Below are 18,796 nucleotides of genomic sequence, written 5' to 3'. Positions count from 1 at the left end.
ACAAATCAGAGCTTGGTTTTGGAGCTTTTCAGCATATTCTGCCACTAGACAGTCATGCAAAGGATGGCATCCGTGACACTGCTTTTCACAAGAGACTGCTTCCTTTATGGAATTGACATGAAAAACATTTTCAGGTGTGTTTTTTTAGGTGCGGGATTACTGTTCCTGGGCAGCAGAGATGATGAGGGAGATGAAGGCAGAGGAAACCATTCGTGATGTGTCCAACAGTAGCCAGCAGCTAAAGGGGCATCAGGAACTACGGATGCAAATTGAAGCCCAAGAGGACACATACAACCAGCTTGTGGAGCAGGGAAAGTCACTCTTGCAGGAGGAGAAAACTTCAACAACACAGGTAATAATTGAATGCTCCATCACCTTTCACAGAATGGAGTCTAGCATCTGGTGCTGGGTTAATGGGAGCAGTAATCCATCTGGCATCATTTTCAATATAGGAAAAGGGACAATTTTGCACTACAGGAGATTCATTGTCATTGTATTGTGGCATTTTGTGATAAGTCTGTGATGATGTGAACATTTATTGACGACCTCAGATTCAAATATGTGAGTTTAGCCTCACTCATTCCAGATTTTACTCGCTCATTTACCCCCACTTGACTCATTTTCCTCACTAGTGCACTCACTCTTACTTTTGATAAATTCAGTTACTCACCCAACTCAATCCCTTCTTATCCACATGCTCTATCACTGTAAGAGAAGCATTTACTTTTACTTTTCCATTAATTACTTTCAAATCTAAATATGCCTATTATGATCTGTGGATAAAAACATTTTCACTTACCAGGTGGAGTGAAGATATGGTATGTTGGATGCTGGTGAAATCGGTGAAATCGAGGATCAGGTTCATACAAACTAGCGCACATGTACAAACATGTACACACACATATATTAGCACCCTCTTAAAGACTATTGACTGGAATCTTACTTCATTTGGCCTATAGTTTTGAAGTGTTTTTTCTACTATATTAATAACAGAAAAATTTTAAGAAAACAATCTTGATACAAGATCCTGCTTCAAATTTACGCATTTACCTTTTTTATTCACATGCACAGAACCATCTATTTGGGAACCTGAACAAATATTCCCATCCTACCATGGTGATTTGTCCTTTGAACATGCCTGCCAAATGAACATGTCCCATCAGTTCAGCCTTCAAATGTTTCCCTCCTAGGCCACCCTCTCAGGTTTGGTGTGCCATCAAGAAATTCTCTTCAGATAGTAGAAGCTCTCCTTCCTTTTTTTTTGGTCAAAACTCTGTTTATTGATAACCAGCATAAAGAGGAAAGGCATTACATCATATATTCATTCCCCACGATCTCCTCCCAATCTAAAGAAGACACAGTATCTCAATACCTGGGTATATCTACTAAACACCTTGTCAATACCAGTCCCTTCCGTTCAATCGTCTAACTTGTAACTTTTTTATAACCCCTTCCCTGCTATCCCGCACTCCCCCTGTTTCCCTCCCACTAACAACAGTGGTGGAGAAGCACTAGAAACCGCAATGTCTATTTATTTGTATTGTGCGGCTCAGGAAATTAGGCATAGGCCCTAAGAAATAGGTAGGTGTGATGATAGGTCATCAAGTGGCAGGCAGTATGGGGTGACCCGTGAGTGGACCCGGGGTTGATCTAAAACTAAAACAGGTGCATGGCTCTCATTGTGAATGGGCACGCCCCAGCAGAAGACCCTGTGTAAGATATGTCACTAACAGACCCCATCTGCATTCAAAATTCTTGTAATCCTCTCTAAAGATATCTGCGAGCCTCGCCATTGAGAGTATTTTCCATAGACAGGAGTGCCACTGTGCCAGCACTGGTGCTGCTTTTTCTTTCAAGCAGCTGCGATTGCCATTTTAGCCACCCCCAAGCAAGCCCACATGATAGCCCTCTCTGCCTTTGATTGGTGTTCCAGAGCTGGATCTCTGAGGTCAATAAGCACTGGCTCTGCTGTAGTCGGGATGGGGTATCCCAAGATAACTTTCATTTGGGCTTGGATCTGCTCCCAAAATGATTTAATGGTTGTGCAATCCCACCAGATATGACAGAAGTCCCAGAGTATGCCACATCCCGTCCAGCATAGGTTGGAGGTCTCAGGAAATATCTTTTTGAGTTTCGGGGGATAAGGGTACCAATGAAAGAGAGTCTTGTAGTGAGCTTCCCTTAGATCTAATGAGTGATTATTCTGAGCAATGTGTGACCCTAGGTGTTTCCATTCTCCCTCTGGGACTTACCTCCCTAATATGTGTTCCCAAAAACTGGTGTATCAAGGCCTCGGTGCGTGTAATGTAGAGAGCAGGAGGCCATATAGGAAAGAGATCACCCCTTTCATGGAGCCCACCCTCTGCACGAAGGTCTCTATTGGTGTCAGGTCTCATGTGGAAGCCTACCTAACTTGCGGATGTAAGGCCCAATGTTTAAGCTGGAGATAGTGAAAGTGTTCGCTGGGTGCGAAGTGGAACTCCCTTTGGCAGTGTTCAAATGCGAGCAAATCATAATTATGGAACAGGTCTAACAGTACCAGACAGCCCCCCTCCCTACAGACATCAAACGGTCCCGCCTGCATTGCTAGGGGTTGAAATGAATCGGAGTATATGAGAGGTAAACGTCATCCAGCCCAGCCCTTTAGTAACGTCATCCCATACCTTAAGGGTGGTCTGTGTAGGAGTACTCAGGTAGGCATTCAGCGGTCTTTCCTTCCTGGGCTTCCAAGTCACGTCCCAAAACCGTCCCCCCCACTGTTGCCTGGTCAATGAGGAGCCAGTCTTGGTCCGATTCCCTCATGGACCATTCCGCAATTACCCACAATTGCGTTGCCTTATAATAAAGGCCAAAGTCCGGTAGAGCCACCCCTCCCTCACCCTTTGGGTGCCTTCACACATGAAAAGGCAATCGTGCCCTGCCGTTTTGCCATATATAGCGGGTGATGATGAAGCATAATCAGGGGAGGAATTCTCTAGGTCAATCGGAAGGAGCCTGAAACAAATAGAGAAGCTTTGTTTGCACTGTCATTTTTATTGCATGTGTGCGCCCCAGCCATGAGATGTATAGTGGTTTCCAGCGTTTGAGATCCTGTTGTATCTAAAGTATTAGGGTGGGGTAATTTTCAGTTGAGGTGTGATCTAGATCCCAAATACGTCAGAGTGTGCTTAGCCATTGGAATGGAGTTTCCCCCCGTAAAAGGACATCTTCCTTTCTGGCATGGTGAGATTCAATATAGATGATTTGGTCAGGTTTACCCGGAAACCTGCGACAGTTTCAAACTTCTTTAGCTCTTCCTGGAGAGCCTGTAGCGAGGAACAGGGAGAAGTAAGTGTCATCAAGATGTCGTCCGCAAACAGTGACAGCTTATGTTCCTCACCCCCGAATCCAATCCCCTGGATCTTTGGGGTTGCTCTGATTCGTGCTGCTAAGGGTTCTATACTTAGAGCAAACAATGGGTGGACAGCGGGCATCCTTGCCTCGTCCCCCTGCTAAGGGCGAATGGCAATGAACTTACCCCATTAACTGCACTCCTAAACAGGGTTGTGCATAGTTAGCTTTGATCATATTAAGAAAGGGTGCCCCAAACCCAAAGCTTACTAATGTGTGAAACAGAAATGACCAGTCCTCCCTGTCAAAAGCTTTTTCTGCGTCTAACCCAACTAGGATTGGCGTAGATTTGTGTTTAGAAACCTTTTCACTCAGGTACAGTGTCCTACGAATGTTGTCATGGGGTTTCCTCCCCTTTATAAAGCCCGATTGGTCGGAGTGAATTAGATCCGGCATCAGGCTCTCCAGTCTAGATGCCAATATTGCCGAATATAGTTTGGCATCCAAATTTAAAAGGGCAATTGGCCTGTAAGAGGCACAGTTCTGTGGGTTCTTCCCTGCCTTCAGAATCACCATTATCATGGCTTCCGTCATTGAGTCTGTCACCATGGGGGCCTTCGCTATCTCATTAAAAAGAGAGGTTAGATGAGGGATAATCTCTGATGCATAGGTTCTGTTAAAGAGTTCCGTCAGCCCATGCGGCCCTAGGGTTTTATTCAGTTTTAATGACGTGAATGCTTGCCCTACCTCTTCGTCAGTGATTGGGCCATTTAGCTGCTCGTTCCAGGCAGATGGGACCTTGAGAAGCTTGAGTGAATCCAAATAGTTTAGCTGGACAGTAGGATCCGTGGGTACTGCCTGATAGAGCATTTTATAGAAAGCCTCAAAAATGTTGGCTTTACCAATATCTGAATGCTCTATATGTCCCTCTCCATCACAGATCCCTTCTATGTATCCCTTTTGCCTTGATTCTCAGAACTGTCTAGCCGAGTAGCAGCCCACTTTGTAGCCTTGAGTGTAAGAGAGACGCTCAACCACAGGAGAGTGTACTCTGCTCTATTGATGAAGATCGCATCGATTTTTATCTTTAGTGCACTTAACTTGTGCTGTAGGGCCTTATTGGGTGCCATTTTATGTTCCTTTTCTATTTCCCCCAGTTCTGTGTCTAGCGCTGCATGCTCCCTAGCTCTTTGCTTGTGCAATGTGGCATTGAGTTCAATGCATTTGCCCCTCAGTACCGCCTTGAAGGCGTCCTAATTGTTCAAGGGTGTAGTTGCATGCAGTTGGTTCAGTTGAAATAATTATTTAATTGCTGAAGGCAGTTCATCTCGAAGCAATCTGTCCCTTGTTAATGAGACAGGGAAAAACCCTCTCGGCGGGCTTGGAGCCGTGCATCCCCAGTTCAGACATACTGAGATGGGGCTGTGATCTGAGATAGTGATGGGATGGATCTTCGCTGCTTGTAGGTACCCCAGCAGACCTTGGCTAATGAATACATAATCTAAGCGTTAATATGTTTGATGGACATGTGAGGAAAAAAGTATAGTTCCTTACAGTAGGGTTTAGGGACCTCCAGGCATCACTGAGGCCAAGTGTCAGAAAGGTCTGTTTTAAGCCTTTGTAAAAGCTTCCTGTGGAGGATCTGTGGGGATGTGTACTATATACCTCAGAATGCTAGGTAAGATTGAAGTCCCCCATAAGTACTATCTGACCTTCCGCGAATTCGCTCATCTTGTTCAGCAAAGAGGTCATAAAGGCCAATAGACTTGTATTAGGTATGTAGGCCGAAACAAATGTACAAAGCCTTCCCCTCAATGTCCCCTTCACCATGATCACTCTTCCCTCCCTGTCTGTCTTAATACCTTCTGGTTGGAATTTTATGGTATTGTGAAACATTAACGCTTTTCATTTCTGCTTTGTTCCTGCGGACGATCTATATATAAGGGAGTAGTTTTAGTGCCATAACCTGAGCTCCTCAGACCTCTTTAAATATGTTTCTTGGATTGCCACAATTTCGAATTGGTGGTCAACCACGTACTTCCAGAATTTGCATTGTTTGAGAGGAGAGGTCAGGCCTTTCACGTTCCACAATGCTATAATAATCATCCTATTTCATGTCCAGCCCCCTCCTTTAGATCCTGCCCCCCTAGTTATCTCAACTAACTATAACGGGGGAATTTCATTGGTTTTTTACGAGTGAAATGTCCACCTAACTATAACATGTGTGAAACCTATGTTTTTTTAAGTGAATATATATATATATGTATATATATATATATATATATATATATATATATATATATATATATATATATATATATATATATATATACATATACATATATATGCAAAAAAGAAGCAGAGAACTCTGGGTAGTTCTCAAGTTTAGGTGGAAAGCAGCTCCTGTATGGAGCACTCTCAACCCCAGCGACACTCTAGATCTGCTCACCTCAAATGTCTGTTTTTCTATCAAAATCTTTAAGCATAGGATTAGCACAGTGCCATCCACGCCGAGATAGAAAAGTCTTTTGCCATTTGTACAGCAAAGTCTTTAAGCATAGGACTAGCACAGTGCTGTCCTTGCCGAGCTGTAAAATGACAAAAGCCAATTACCACTCCAGGCACAGTATTACAGCTTTGAGTTGGTAAAATACCAATCAAGCCAACCTGAAATGAGTAAAAGCAACCCCTGACACAGTGTTTCGCTCTAATTAGAGCTCTTCAGAGAGGTATAGCTTTGTCCAGACACAAGGGAGCACCCAGTATAAGTCAAAGAAATACCCTTTCAGGCATAGAGTGACGAATAAATTATGCAAAAAAAATTGCATAATTTATTCGTCACTCTATGCCTGAAAGGGTATTTCTTTGACATATACACATATATATATATATCATCCCAAGGATTCACTTCGCAGTAAATCAGTTAGCACGCACTCACAGTCTGTTGAATTATCCCAATTTCTTTATTTTTCTTTCAGTAGTTCTCCAGTATCAATAAATATAAATTCACAGAAAAAACATAGGTTTCAGGCACGTTATAGTTAGGAATTAGCATTTAAAAAACCTCAGAAATTCACTGAAAAAACCATAGGTTTCAGGGGTGTTATAGTTAGCTGGACTTTTCACTTGTACAAAACCATTGAAATTCCCCCGTTATAGTTAGTTCAGCTAACTATAACTCGCGCGCCCGCAATGCACTGCTGATGACGTCACATATTATATCACTCATGACATGGTCAGTGACATCACTCATGACATCACTGATGACATCTCAAATGACATCACTGATGACATCACTGATGACATCATCCAGTGAATGTGTGTTTTTCTGAAAATTAAATATGTTTTATATATGTATATCTCAAGGTCGATGGAAGAATAAATGGGTATATAAGTGTCTAAATGGATGATTTGTTTTTGAAAAATTGATTGTGTAACTGACTGATTAAGTGTATCATAGTGAATACATGGCTTAGTGAGTAATGTTTAAATATGTAAATATCTGTATCAGTCTCTCACTTTGTGTATAAGTGGCTGCATGGGTTGGTGAGTAGCTACATGGGTGTCTATATAGGTTATTAGTTGTTTTTTTGAGTATCAGTCTGAGTGTCTGCATGGTTCGGTGGGGGGTATTACGTAGTGCATAGGTGCATAAATGAGTGACTCACTGTTTGTATGTGTTGAAGACAGCATGTGTGCAGGACTGTATGGGTGGATGAGTGTGTGTGTGGGTGTGTTAGTGAGTGAATGACTGTCTCAATAGTGTCTTTATGAGTAACTACATATGTTGTAAACTAGTATATGTGACTATTGGTGTATATAAGTGAGAGTGAGAGATTGAAAGAGTTCCTTTATGAATAAGTATGTGTTTCTATAAGTGATTGTTTAAAAGACTAAGTATGTGTAAGTTTCCGTAGAAGTAAGTGTGGTGGTGTGTGTATAACTGTATATGCAAGTAAATGTATGTTTGATTCTTTATTAGCATGAGTGACTATGTGTGTGAGTAACTCTATGGATGAGTGGCATTGTGTAACAGGATGTATAGGTGTATGAGTACATATGATGAGTGAGTACATGTATGAGTGACTGTATAGGACTGTTGGTGAATGAGTGGATGTGTATGTGGATCTTAGAATTACTGAAGAGGTTGTTGTAACTGGTATTGGTATGTCCATTGTTTTGAAAATTTTTGTCTCTATTTTTGAATGTGTGTATCAAAGGTTATATTAGGGTGAGAGGAGGTCTGCCACTCTGTCACAAGGATGATGTCATCAGTGATGTCATCAGTGATGTCATTTGAGATGTCATCAGTGATGTCATGAGTGATGTCACTGACCATGTCATGAGTGATGTAATATGTGACGTCATCAGCAGTGCATTGCGGGCGCGCGAGTTATAGTTAGCTGAACTAACTATAACGGGGGAATTTCAATGGTTTTGTACAAGTGAAAAGTCCAGCTAACTATAACACCCCTGAAACCTATGTTTTTTTCAGTGAATTTCTGAGGATTTTTTTTTTTTTTTTTTTTTAATTTTTTTAAATTTTTTATTGAACAATAAATCAGTTACAAGCATGGGCCTACAACCACCAGGGCCGGCCGCTAGATTGAGAAAGGATCGTGCATTAGTTAAGGCCCAGCCCCGTAAATGGCTCCGGATAGGTCGAAGGAGGCAGGAGACATAAATTTAACATAAATAACAACTAAAAAACAAAAGGCGAGGCATGAGGGCAAAAAACGTGGGTCAGGCTACATCCGGGGGACTCTACTTCGGACCTTCAATTAGCTATCAAGAGGAAGGAGCAGTAAAAGATCGGGGGGGGGTAACGTTAGAGGAACATCTATATTCGATTATTACAACAAGTTGCAAGGAACTATCAAGGGTCAGGGGGACAAGGCAATATCGGTGTCCACAAGGGGGGGAGCACAGATACCCCCACGATATGTGTTCCATTGCCCCCAAATTCTACCCCATGCCCCGGGTTTACCACGGGCCACATACACAGTCTTCTCCCTGAACATACACCAGTCCATGTTCTCCTTCCATACTGACACGGTGGGAGGCCGCTGGGAGCCCCAAAGCTGCGCTATATCCCTCTTGGCAATCATGTTCCCCAGGGCCGCCCACCGAGTCTGAGCCGCGTTATAATCATTGGGCTCCCACACATTCAGGACACAGCAGTGCACCTCCGGCAGCAGCGCAACTCCGGTGACTTGTCCCATGACCCCATGAACCCGACGCCAGTATTCCGCCACCTCGCGGCACTCCCAAAGGATATGGAGAAAGGTGGCACTGAGCCCACATCCCCGCTTACAGAGCCCATCTTCCGAGAATCCCATCGAGACCAAACGGGGACCCGTCACATACACCCGGTGGAGAATCTTTAACTGGACCAGGCGGAGACGGGCTGGAATGGCTACTTCCTTAGGGGACGACAGTGCGGACTGCCAGTCCTCGTCGTCTAATTCCACCCCATCCCCCGTCCACGTCTCCCGAAGGCGCACCAATAGGTCAGCCCGATTATTAATAAGTTTTTTATAGATTAAAGAGATAGTACTGTCGGGGACATGACCATCGAGTATGCGGTCCTCGAGGGGCGAAGAGGCAGGGATATTAGTCCCCTCCCCAAAGACGGAGAGCAGGGCGTGCCGAACCTGGGCATATCGGAAGAACTCCCTGTCCGTGAGTTCGTACTCGCTCTGGAGCGCCGCGAAGGTCTTAACCGCGCCCTTCCTCCATAGGTCTCCCACCCTACTAATACCAATCGTGTCCCAACGGTCAAACCCTTTAGTCGTCCAGAGGCTTCCCAGTCGGTCGGAGGCAAATAAAGGAGTAGCACATGTTAGTCGCTCACTCCAGCCCATGGCTACATTGGCCGCCTTCCAGATCCGCACCGCAATCTTAGTAGGGCCCGTCAGGGTCCGTCCAGCCGAGCGGGAGTAAAGCGCCCTGTTATAATTCCCGCCGGGAAGCAAGAATTTATCCATCTCATACGCCGGATTCAAGCCAGGCGCATACGTGGCATGGTTAATGGCCGATAACTGCGAGGCCCAATAATACCTGCGAATGTCGGGAAGCGCGATGCCCCCGTCGTACCAGGGGAGAGTAAGCTTGGCCAGGGCGATACGCGCCCGTCCGTCCCACACCAGTCTCCTCTGCAGGCTCTCCACCTCCCGAAAGTAGGCCACTGGAATGACATCGAAGGAGTTCTGAAGTGCATAGAGGAATCTGGGAAGGGACATCATTTTAAACAGTGCTGCCCGACCCAGCGGGGACAAGGGCAGCCTACACCACCGAGCCGTGTCTTCCCTCAAACGCCGCAGTGGAAGCAGGAGATTTTGCTCATAGCGAGCCACCGGGTCCAACGAGACGTATATCCCCAGGTATTTAAAGCCGGCCAGAGATACTTGGATCGGAAGCCGAGGCGGCAAGAGAGGAGGGCCACCAGAGATAGGATAGACACAGGATTTAGACCAGTTAATCGTGAGACCCGAATTTCTCCCGTAGGAAGTCAGAACGTCAAAGAGAACGTTAAGCGACTGCCGCGGCGAGGTAAGATACAGGAGAATATCGTCAGCATATATCCTCGAAGCCCGGGGCCCACCGGATCCCCTTAATTGAGGGCTCCCAGCGGAGCCAAGCAGCGAGGGGCTCCAGGGCGAGAGCAAAGAGCAGAGGGGACAACGGGCACCCCTGCCTCGTACCCCGACCGAGCGCGAAGGGCCGAGAGACCCGCCCATTTACCACCACCTGAGCCATGGGTCCCGTGTAGAGAAGCTTCACCCAGCCAAGAAATCCCTCCCCAAAGCCGAATTTGGTCAAGACAGCCCAGAGGAACGGCCACTCGATGGTGTCGAAGGCCATCGTGGCGTCTAAAGAAACCAGCACGGCCGGTTCGGAGAGGTACTCCGCCCTGGCGAGGGCGCCATGAAGACGCCGCAAGTTGAGGGCGGTGTTGCGATGCGGGATGAAGCCGCATTGATCAGGATGAATCAGATCGCAGATGACGCTCAACAAACGATTGGCAAGGACTTTAGCCAGGATTTTAGGCTCTGGGTTTAGCAGTGAGATAGGCCTGTAGGAGGCACAGCGGTCCCGCGGCTTACCTTCCTTGGGGATCACGACTATCGTGGCCAGTCGCTGGTCGACAGGAAGGGATCCCGCCTCAAGGGACTCCTGGAACATACGACGGAGGAAGGGCGCTAGTTTATCCGGGCGCAACTTATATAATTCGATAGGTAGACCGTTGGGACCCATAGCCTTGCCCGAGCGAAGGGATCGAATCGCAGTCGCTATCTCATCTACCGACAAGGGGGCGTCCAGCTGCTCACGGTTCTCGACGGACAGGCCGGGCAAAGCAATATCCCTCAGTAGAAGGCAAGAGTCTTCCTCATCCCTATCAGTCACCGGGGAGTACACGGCCCGGAGGTGGTCGGCGAAACATTCCACAATCTCACCAGGCTCAGTCACACACACTCCATCCGAGACACGCAGCTCCGGGACCACACGATTCACTCTCTCCTTCTTGTCCAGCCACGCAATCAACTTACCCGCCTTGTCCCCGGCATCATACAATCGACCCTGCTGCTCCCTATACATAGTTTTGGCAGCGTCAGTGACAAGAGACCTGTATTCAAACTGTTTCAGGCTGAGGGCATGGAGCCCGTCCGGAGTGACACCCTCCTCCAAGGCCGACTCCAGCCCAGAGATGTCAGTCTCCAGCTTCACCACTGCCTCACTCTTGAGCTTCTTAGCCACCACTATCTGGGAGAGGGCGTGTCCGCGGATTACGGTTTTAAAGGCTTCCCACAGGGACATTGCAGACAACACCGACCCCTCGTTTTCAAGGAAGTATTGGTCCATAGCCTTAACCAGGCTATCGCGAGTCGTAGGGTCTCGCAAGTACCACGGGTTAATGGGGGCGATCCGCCCTGCAGACCGCGACTCGGTGTCAAAGAGCAGCCACAGCGGGGAATGATCGGAGATACCCCTCGCCAGGTGCCTGACCTCTCGAATTCGACCAGTCTGCGCCGCGGGCATAAGGAAATAGTCTAACCTAGAAAGACTCCCATGTGCCCCAGAGTGAAAGGTGTACTGACATTGGGTCGGATGCATTAATCGCCAACTATCCACCAGGCCGAAGGTCTCCAACAGACCACCTAGCCATGCCTGGGCAGCGGGGAGGGCCCTGGGTGGGTGACGATCCAGGTCACCCGAGACCACCGAATTAAAGTCCCCGCCCATAAGCAAAAGACTGTCCGGAAGTTCAAGCAGCATTCGACCCAAGTCCGCGAAGGTGGAGTTCTGGAGGCCCGGGGGGACGTAAACTGAGACCAGGGCAAGGGGATGCCCCTCCCACCTCCCAGTCAGACACACATAACGCCCTCTGTCATCTGAGACTACCCTGGTAATCTCCAACGGAAGTGAGGATCGCAGGAGAATGCCCACCCCCCTGGAGCCAGTTGTGAAACCAGAATGAGCCACGAGGCGGTATCCCCCCCTATTCATTGCATGGCAGACATTGCCAACCAGATGCGTCTCCTGGATAAACACCACATCAGGAGTCAGACGACGCAAGTACTGCAGTACTACACCCCGTTTGATACGGTCCCCCAACCCATTGACGTTCCATGACATCAGCTTCAACCCGTCCCCCCCATCCCCTCCAATAAATCAAAGGTCCCCCAGTAAGCAGCACAGTTCCCGATGGTGGACAAAAATCAATACCTCGCCCTGCAAACAAAAAACACACAACAAAACAACCCCTCCTTCCCCCCCACCCCCCCCAACATCCAACTCCCCCCACCCTGCACCCCTGCGGGCCAAAAAACCCCCCCAACTTGCAGTGTGCCTGTCGCCCAACTAACCCCATTCTACGAAAAGACCCCGGAGGAGGAAAGGGACCCGACCCCGCCCGCCCCCCACACAGGTCCTAGCAAGACACAATGAACCAAAGAAGTACAACCCAGCTGAACAGTGCAAAATGGCAAAATCAAGGACCAAAAGTCACTCCAAAGGGGACCCGTCCCCGTTGGCACCTGCAGAGGGCCCGGGACGGCCACCTCTGTCCGGCAGCGAGTCCAGCCAGTCACTCACGGCCACAGGAGAGTCAAAAAAGGCAGTCCGATCCTCATGTTCCACTCGGAGCTTTGCAGGGTAGAGCATAGAGTACTTTAGGCCCAGTTCACGAAGACGACGTTTCACCCCCTGGAATCCCATCCGCTGTTTCTGAACAAGTTGGGTAAAGTCCGGATAAAAGTTAATGGATGAGTTCTCATATCGAACCGGGCCATGGACACGTGAGGCCTGCAGAATCGCATCCCGGTCTCTGTAGTAAAACAGCTTGGCCACGATAGGCCTCGGGGGGGCCCCCGGCCGTGGTCGACCGCCCGGAACTCGATGGGCCCGCTCCACGGCAAAGAACTTACTCAAGCCAGCAGGGGTCAACTGTTGGAGGATGAGCTCCTCGACCAGGAGGTCAACCGGGCGGTCGTCGGAGGACTCCGGTACGCCTATGACACGGATGTTGTTGCGTCGGGCCCGTCCCTCGAAGTCCTCCAGCCGCCGGGCCATCTGATCGTTGACCACCTTGATGTCACCAAGCGCGGCCTGCAGGCCCGACACATCCGCCCCAAGGGTGGAGGTCCGCGCATCGAGAGCCTGAACCCTCTCATTTGTTTTGGAGAGATCCGCCCGTATTAAGGTGACATCAATTGCCACCGTGTCGATTTTACGGGCTAGGGCCTCGTATTGCGTGGCGATGGTTTCCCTGATGCCATCAATGGCGCCCATGATATCCTGTAGGGAAAGCTCCGAAGAGATGGACGTGCCACCACCGGTGGCGTCCGGGGGGGGACCGGCCGCTCCAGGGGAGCCTCTGCCCTGAGTGTAGCGGTCCATGTTGTTGGTCTGGACCGATCCCCCCCGGAGGGAGGCCTTAGTCTTACGCCCCTCGGGGCCCCTCTTGCCCCCCATGTGGTCACGGACACCGAAGGGGACCGCCGATCAAAGTAGCAGGGGCACCGGCACCGGAGACTAGCGCCTCATCCGAGACCACAATATGGCGGTGCGGGGGGACCCAAGGCGATAGGCACTCTAGTGGCAGATGGAGACAAAGCCTCGTGCAGAGGCCAAGGATACACCCCGCCACCTCAAGCGCTCCACCGGCCAGCCCCCTGAGGTCCGAAAGTGAAACCGAAAGTGGTCGAGCGGCCCCTGGCACCGCGCTGCAGCCGCTGTTGTTCAATTGCGACACGGCTCCACTGTTCACCTTCGCCCCGGGCACCTCCGTCGGGTGGGTCCCAAAAGCTCTAACAACGATAACTCAGGATTCCCAGGTCCGATTCAATTTCTGAAAAGAGATACGTGCTCAGCCGGTCTTCATCTCCCAGATTCCATAAACCACATCAGGATATTATCAGGATAAATTCCGAGGAGCAGCGAGGGTCCGGGGAGCCCTGTGCTCACGCAACCATCTTGGATGCGCGCTAGGCTCCTCCCCTCTGAGGATTTTTAAATGCTAATTCCTAACTATAACGTGCCTGAAACCTATGTTTTTTCTGTGAATTTCAAAGGTTTTTTAAATGCTAATTTCTAACTATGCCTACAGAGATAGGACATGTGAAGAAAGAAGAAAAAATGCACAGAAAGAAAAAAAAGAAGTGCAGAAAGAAGCAACAGAAGTCCTCAAAGACGAAGAAAAGTGCAGGAAGAAGGATAACGTGCAGAAAGAACAAAAAGAAGAGCAGAAAGAAGCCTTGTTGCAAAATCATCCTGTACCCTCAAATTTTTCAGACGGATACTGGTGGTAACTGAGTCTGACTAACCAGTCCTAGAGCCAGTGCTATGTTAAAAGACACTCAGAATACAGTGAAAACACCTACATACACTAGGGAACACTATGCGTTGGGGTCCCCCTGTGATCAGCATGACCTCCTCTGTAAGCCCCTAGTATATAATAGGGCAGGGGATTAAAACTACCTCTTAAAACGCGCCACAGGGCGTGTTTGCACACGTCACCTCAGGCCCTGTCCCCTCACTTCCCCACTGTGTAAACACGCCCTGTGGCCGTTTTAAGTTGGGAGATTAAGTCTCCTTGAATCCTTAGGGTCCAACTAGCCCACTAGGTACCTCCAGTAAGTGCCACAGAGCTGCGTTGCAGAGAGGTGTAAAAAGTAGCACGGCCTGGACCACCTCTCTGGAATGCAGCTCAGTGGCGCTTACTGGAAGCACTTGGTGGGCTAGTTAGCCCCCAGGGGCCCTCAGTATTGAAGGGAAATTATATCCCCAATTTAAAACGTGCCATAGTGCGTGTTTGCACACGTCACCTCAGGCCCCGTCCCCTCCCTTCACCACTGTGTAAACGCGCCCTGTGGCTGTTCTAAGTTGAGAGATTAAGTCCCCTTGAATCCTAAGGGTCCCTAGGGTCAAACTAGACCACTAGGTACCTCCAGTAAGCGCCACAGAGCTGCGTTGCAGAGAGGTGTAAAAAGGGGCTTGGCCTCAGAACACCTGTCAGCAGCGCAGCTCCTTGGCGCATACTGGAGATGCCTGTTGGGCTAGTTGGCCATCAGGGACCCTCAGTATTGAAGAGGAATTAATTCCCCAACTTACAATTCGCCAGGGGGCGCATTTGCAGAGTGCTGCAAGGATTGGGCGTGGCCTCCGGCACGATGCCAGTCTTTTATTTATTTTCATTTTTTAAGAAGGGGGGCTGTGGGGTTCCCCTTCTTATTCTAATTTATTGGTACTGATGACCCCATCCCCCAGGGCCTGTCTCCTAATTATATTTTTTTGACCCCAATCCCCAGGGCCGGCCAGTTTTTTATTATTTTAAAAAAATATATATTTATAGACACACCTAGGACATGCTGGACAAACCGTACGTACCTATCACCATGACGATTTGCGTGATATTCATTAAAAGGTGACTATGCATACAATGAATCCACGTGGAATGTATTTACACCACTAGTGAAGCTCTGACATGTCTGATGCCCTACCGTGCCTAATCCCGGTAGACACCCTTGTCGTTTATTTATACAAACATGGGTAGCTATTGACGGGCACATTTAATACACATGCACACCAAGCCATTCAAAGGGGATTCGACAAAAATTCGACCAAAACTATGCAAGAAACCCCCCTCACGGTTAATAAAACACACATCCACTGCCGGATGTGTAATACTTTTTATTTTACTCTCTGGAAAGGGGACGAACATCACTTGAGAGTCACAGCGCGCTCCTGGCAGAGCCCAATGCTTTTTTACACCCACCATTGCCTGCTGAGTGCCACACACCTCTGTGTTGTATTCCACTAGCTAGTGCATATGCTATGACACTCTCTAGCCCATGTGCACTGTAACACCACCCCGTGAATATGTCATGCCACACTTGTCTTCGCACGGGTTATATTGCCCCATGCCTTCCTCGATGCCTATGTTATAACGCACAGTGCTATGCCATACATATTACAATCTGGGATCCATATCTTTGTCACAGTGCATATGCAACGTTACACTCCCCAGCACATATTTTATATTACAACTTTAGAGACTAGTTAGGTTACACAACACTGCCATGTGCATATTACACTCCAAGGCGCATATCGCATAGCACGCGCTAGTGCCTGTGCTATCTCGCGCTCTCCAATGAATCTGTAATTGCGCACAATGTATTGCATATTATATTTCACGCCCGGTTCATCTTATATCACACATTTTGGTGCATAGTTTATACCATACACTATATCTAGTTTTCATTTTCAATCGTGCTCTCAGGACTATGTTCTATATAACACTGTGTTCACCTACCCTTTTCAAGGGCATTACATTTTGCAATAGGGGGTGGAGGGTCAGGGGGTGTTTCTGCCAAGTGAGTCCGGAGTCACAGTCACAAACGTCCTCTTCTTCTTGAATAAAAGTGAGATTATGCTGCATACTTGTTCATATTTTAAGTAGTTCGCACAGACACACGTTTTAAAAACAATAAAGTTCCTAATACCCGCCTTCTCTGAACAGTTAGCTTGCTGCCCCATCCCCCTCCTCCCTATCCTCTGTTGTGTGAATCCATGGACTAGCCTCCTCCCTCCTGCCATGCATGGTCTGATGTGCTGCCACTGCCCTCAATTTAGTATGATGTACCAGTCCACTTCTCCTGCCCTCCATTGCCCAATTCTATGCCCCATCATTGACCTCCTGCTTAAACTCTGTGCTTAGCTTGCTGCCCCTATTCTCCTTCCCCCTGCCCTCCGATGTTTTTGTGCATGCCCCTGCTCCATCCTTTTTGCCCACCAAGTTCCATCAATCTGTCACTCCTATTTACTCTGAGTGTTCTGTTGAGCTGCCACTCCCCTCCCACCTGCCTAGCATTGTCAGATGACTGTAACCTGTCCCTGCCACCTCCACCCTGCCTGTCCACATGCCATGCCCCTATCCTCTTCCTTCTGTCCTACATGGTCCATTGTACTTCCACACCCTTCTGCCCTCCCTGGTCTGTTGTGCTGCAACTGCTCCTCTTGCCTGCCCCGTGCGGTCTGTTGTGAGGCCCCTTCCCCTGAACTTTCTTGTCTGTGCACAGGTCCTGACCCTCCCTTCTATCCTCCATCGTCCTTTGTGCATGCCCCTGCACCCTCCTTCTTGCCCATCATAGCCATTGTGCTGCCACTAACGCTCCCACTTGCCATGCATGGTCTTCTGTGCTGCCATGGCCCCTCCCACCTTCCCTGTGTGGTCAGTTAGCTGCCCCTGAACCCCTCCCACCTTCCCTCCATGGTCTGTGTGTATGCCATCACAGTCTCAGTGTTGCTTTTCATGGTGTGTCTTGCTTCTAGTGCCCATCCTGCCTGACCTCCATGGCTATCTTGCTGCACCTGCCCTGCCCCCTTGCCCCCAGCCCTCTGTTTACATGTGCAGACCCCTACTCCCTCCCTCCTGGCTTGTCTGTTCCATTGTAATGCCCCTGATCCGTCCCTCCTGCCCTTTATGGTCTGTTATGCTGCAGCTTTCTCTCCTGTCTGTCCATTATGGTCAGCTAGCTACCATTGCCTCTTGCCCCTCTGTTCTCTGTTGTCCATGTGCATGGTCCTGTCCCCTCCCTCTTGCTGTCTATGGATTGTTGTGCTGCACTCCCGTCCCGCATGCCCTGTGTGATGTATTGTGCTGCTGCAAACCCTGATGCCTGCCCTGCAGGGTCAGTTTGGTGCACCTCTCCATGTCCCTCCTGTCCTCTGTTATCCAAGTCCATGTCCCTACACCATTTCCTTCCATGATCCAATGTACCATACTTGCGAACATTTTGAACTTGGTAAGAGGGAGATTTTGAAAAAAAACTGGGGTATTGATTTTCCCCTTTGAGTTACATTGAAAAAGAGGAGATTGTAGGCAGGAGACAGATCAAATAAAGCCCATTTGAGCTTAAAAACAGTGGACGTTTCCTGGCTGAATCGGGTCTGTTGGCATGTATGGTTGTACTACCATTGCCTCTTCCTTCTGCCCACAATGGTCTATTACATTGCCACAGCCTCTCTTGCAAGTCCTGTATTGTTGGTTTGTTGCCCCTGCCCCCCTTTCCACTGCCCTCCATAGTCTGTTGTGCTGCCACGGCCCTTCCTGCCTGCTCAGTGTGGTTAAATTGTTGCCTTTGCACCCTCCTACCTGCCTTCAATTTTCAGAGTCCGTGCCCTGGCCTCTGCCTCTCAACAGTATCCTAATGAACAACTAGATTGCTAACATTCTATATTTATTACAAAAGTGTGGAACGCCTGACGTCATCTTGATGTAATCAAAACTGTAATACCTAGAGCATTTCCTTTAGAAATTACATATATGAGAGGGTCTTATTGGCATCAAAATTATGGTTAGTGCTCTAAAAGACTAAAATAAGGACATATTTTCTGAGTTTTCAAATAGCGACAAAGCACTTTTAAATTATTTGTTATCTTTATGTTTTTATATCCAGTTGACCACTTGATTAAATGTTGCACTTAGGGGAGAGGATGTGGTGTTACTTCCAGAACTGCAGACTTTGCAACTTGGGAACCAGGTTGGAGTTTCTGCTTCAGCTCGACATTCTGTGATTCTGGTCAAATCACTTAGTCTCCCCATGTCTACAACCAAAATTAATTTGTTCTTGTGTGATGTAACCAATGCGCATGTAAAGCACTCCAATACCTGACAAGTCTGCACTATATAACACTGCAAAAACACAAAATAATAAGTGTTTTGCACACTTCTGTCATTGGGCTATATTTGGGCTACATCTGGGTGATTTTGGGCTACATTTGGGCTCTTTTGTCTCCGGTGGCCATCTTGGGAGATTTATTTGTTATGAAGTTTCCTAATTTCCTCATGTACTGCAGTCTCCTCAGTAGGAAATGCTTTCAGTTTTTTACTTTGATTCCATCATGAAGGTATTCAGATATGTCACACATTTGCCATAAATTCTGAATGTTAGCACTCTAGTTG

At 48.1% G+C, this 18,796-nt stretch overlaps 1 protein-coding gene across 1 annotated transcript in view; it reads left to right on the top strand.

Moving 5' to 3' along the window:
• SPTBN5 (spectrin beta, non-erythrocytic 5) overlaps positions 1-18,796 on the top strand; it is a 1,776,766-nt gene that overhangs the window by 708,421 nt on the left and 1,049,549 nt on the right. Inside the window, exon 35 of the mRNA XM_085627084.1 lies at positions 149-352. Coding sequence (XP_085483210.1) covers positions 149-352 — 204 coding nt within the window. The remainder of the gene's footprint in view (positions 1-148; positions 353-18,796) is intronic.

The sequence above is a fragment of the Triturus cristatus genome, chromosome 9 (genome assembly GCF_964204655.1).
Source record: "Triturus cristatus chromosome 9, aTriCri1.1, whole genome shotgun sequence".
NCBI lineage: Eukaryota > Metazoa > Chordata > Amphibia > Caudata > Salamandridae > Triturus > Triturus cristatus.
Note: the sequence above shows the minus strand (reverse complement) of the source record. Positions and strands in the feature narration are given on the sequence as shown.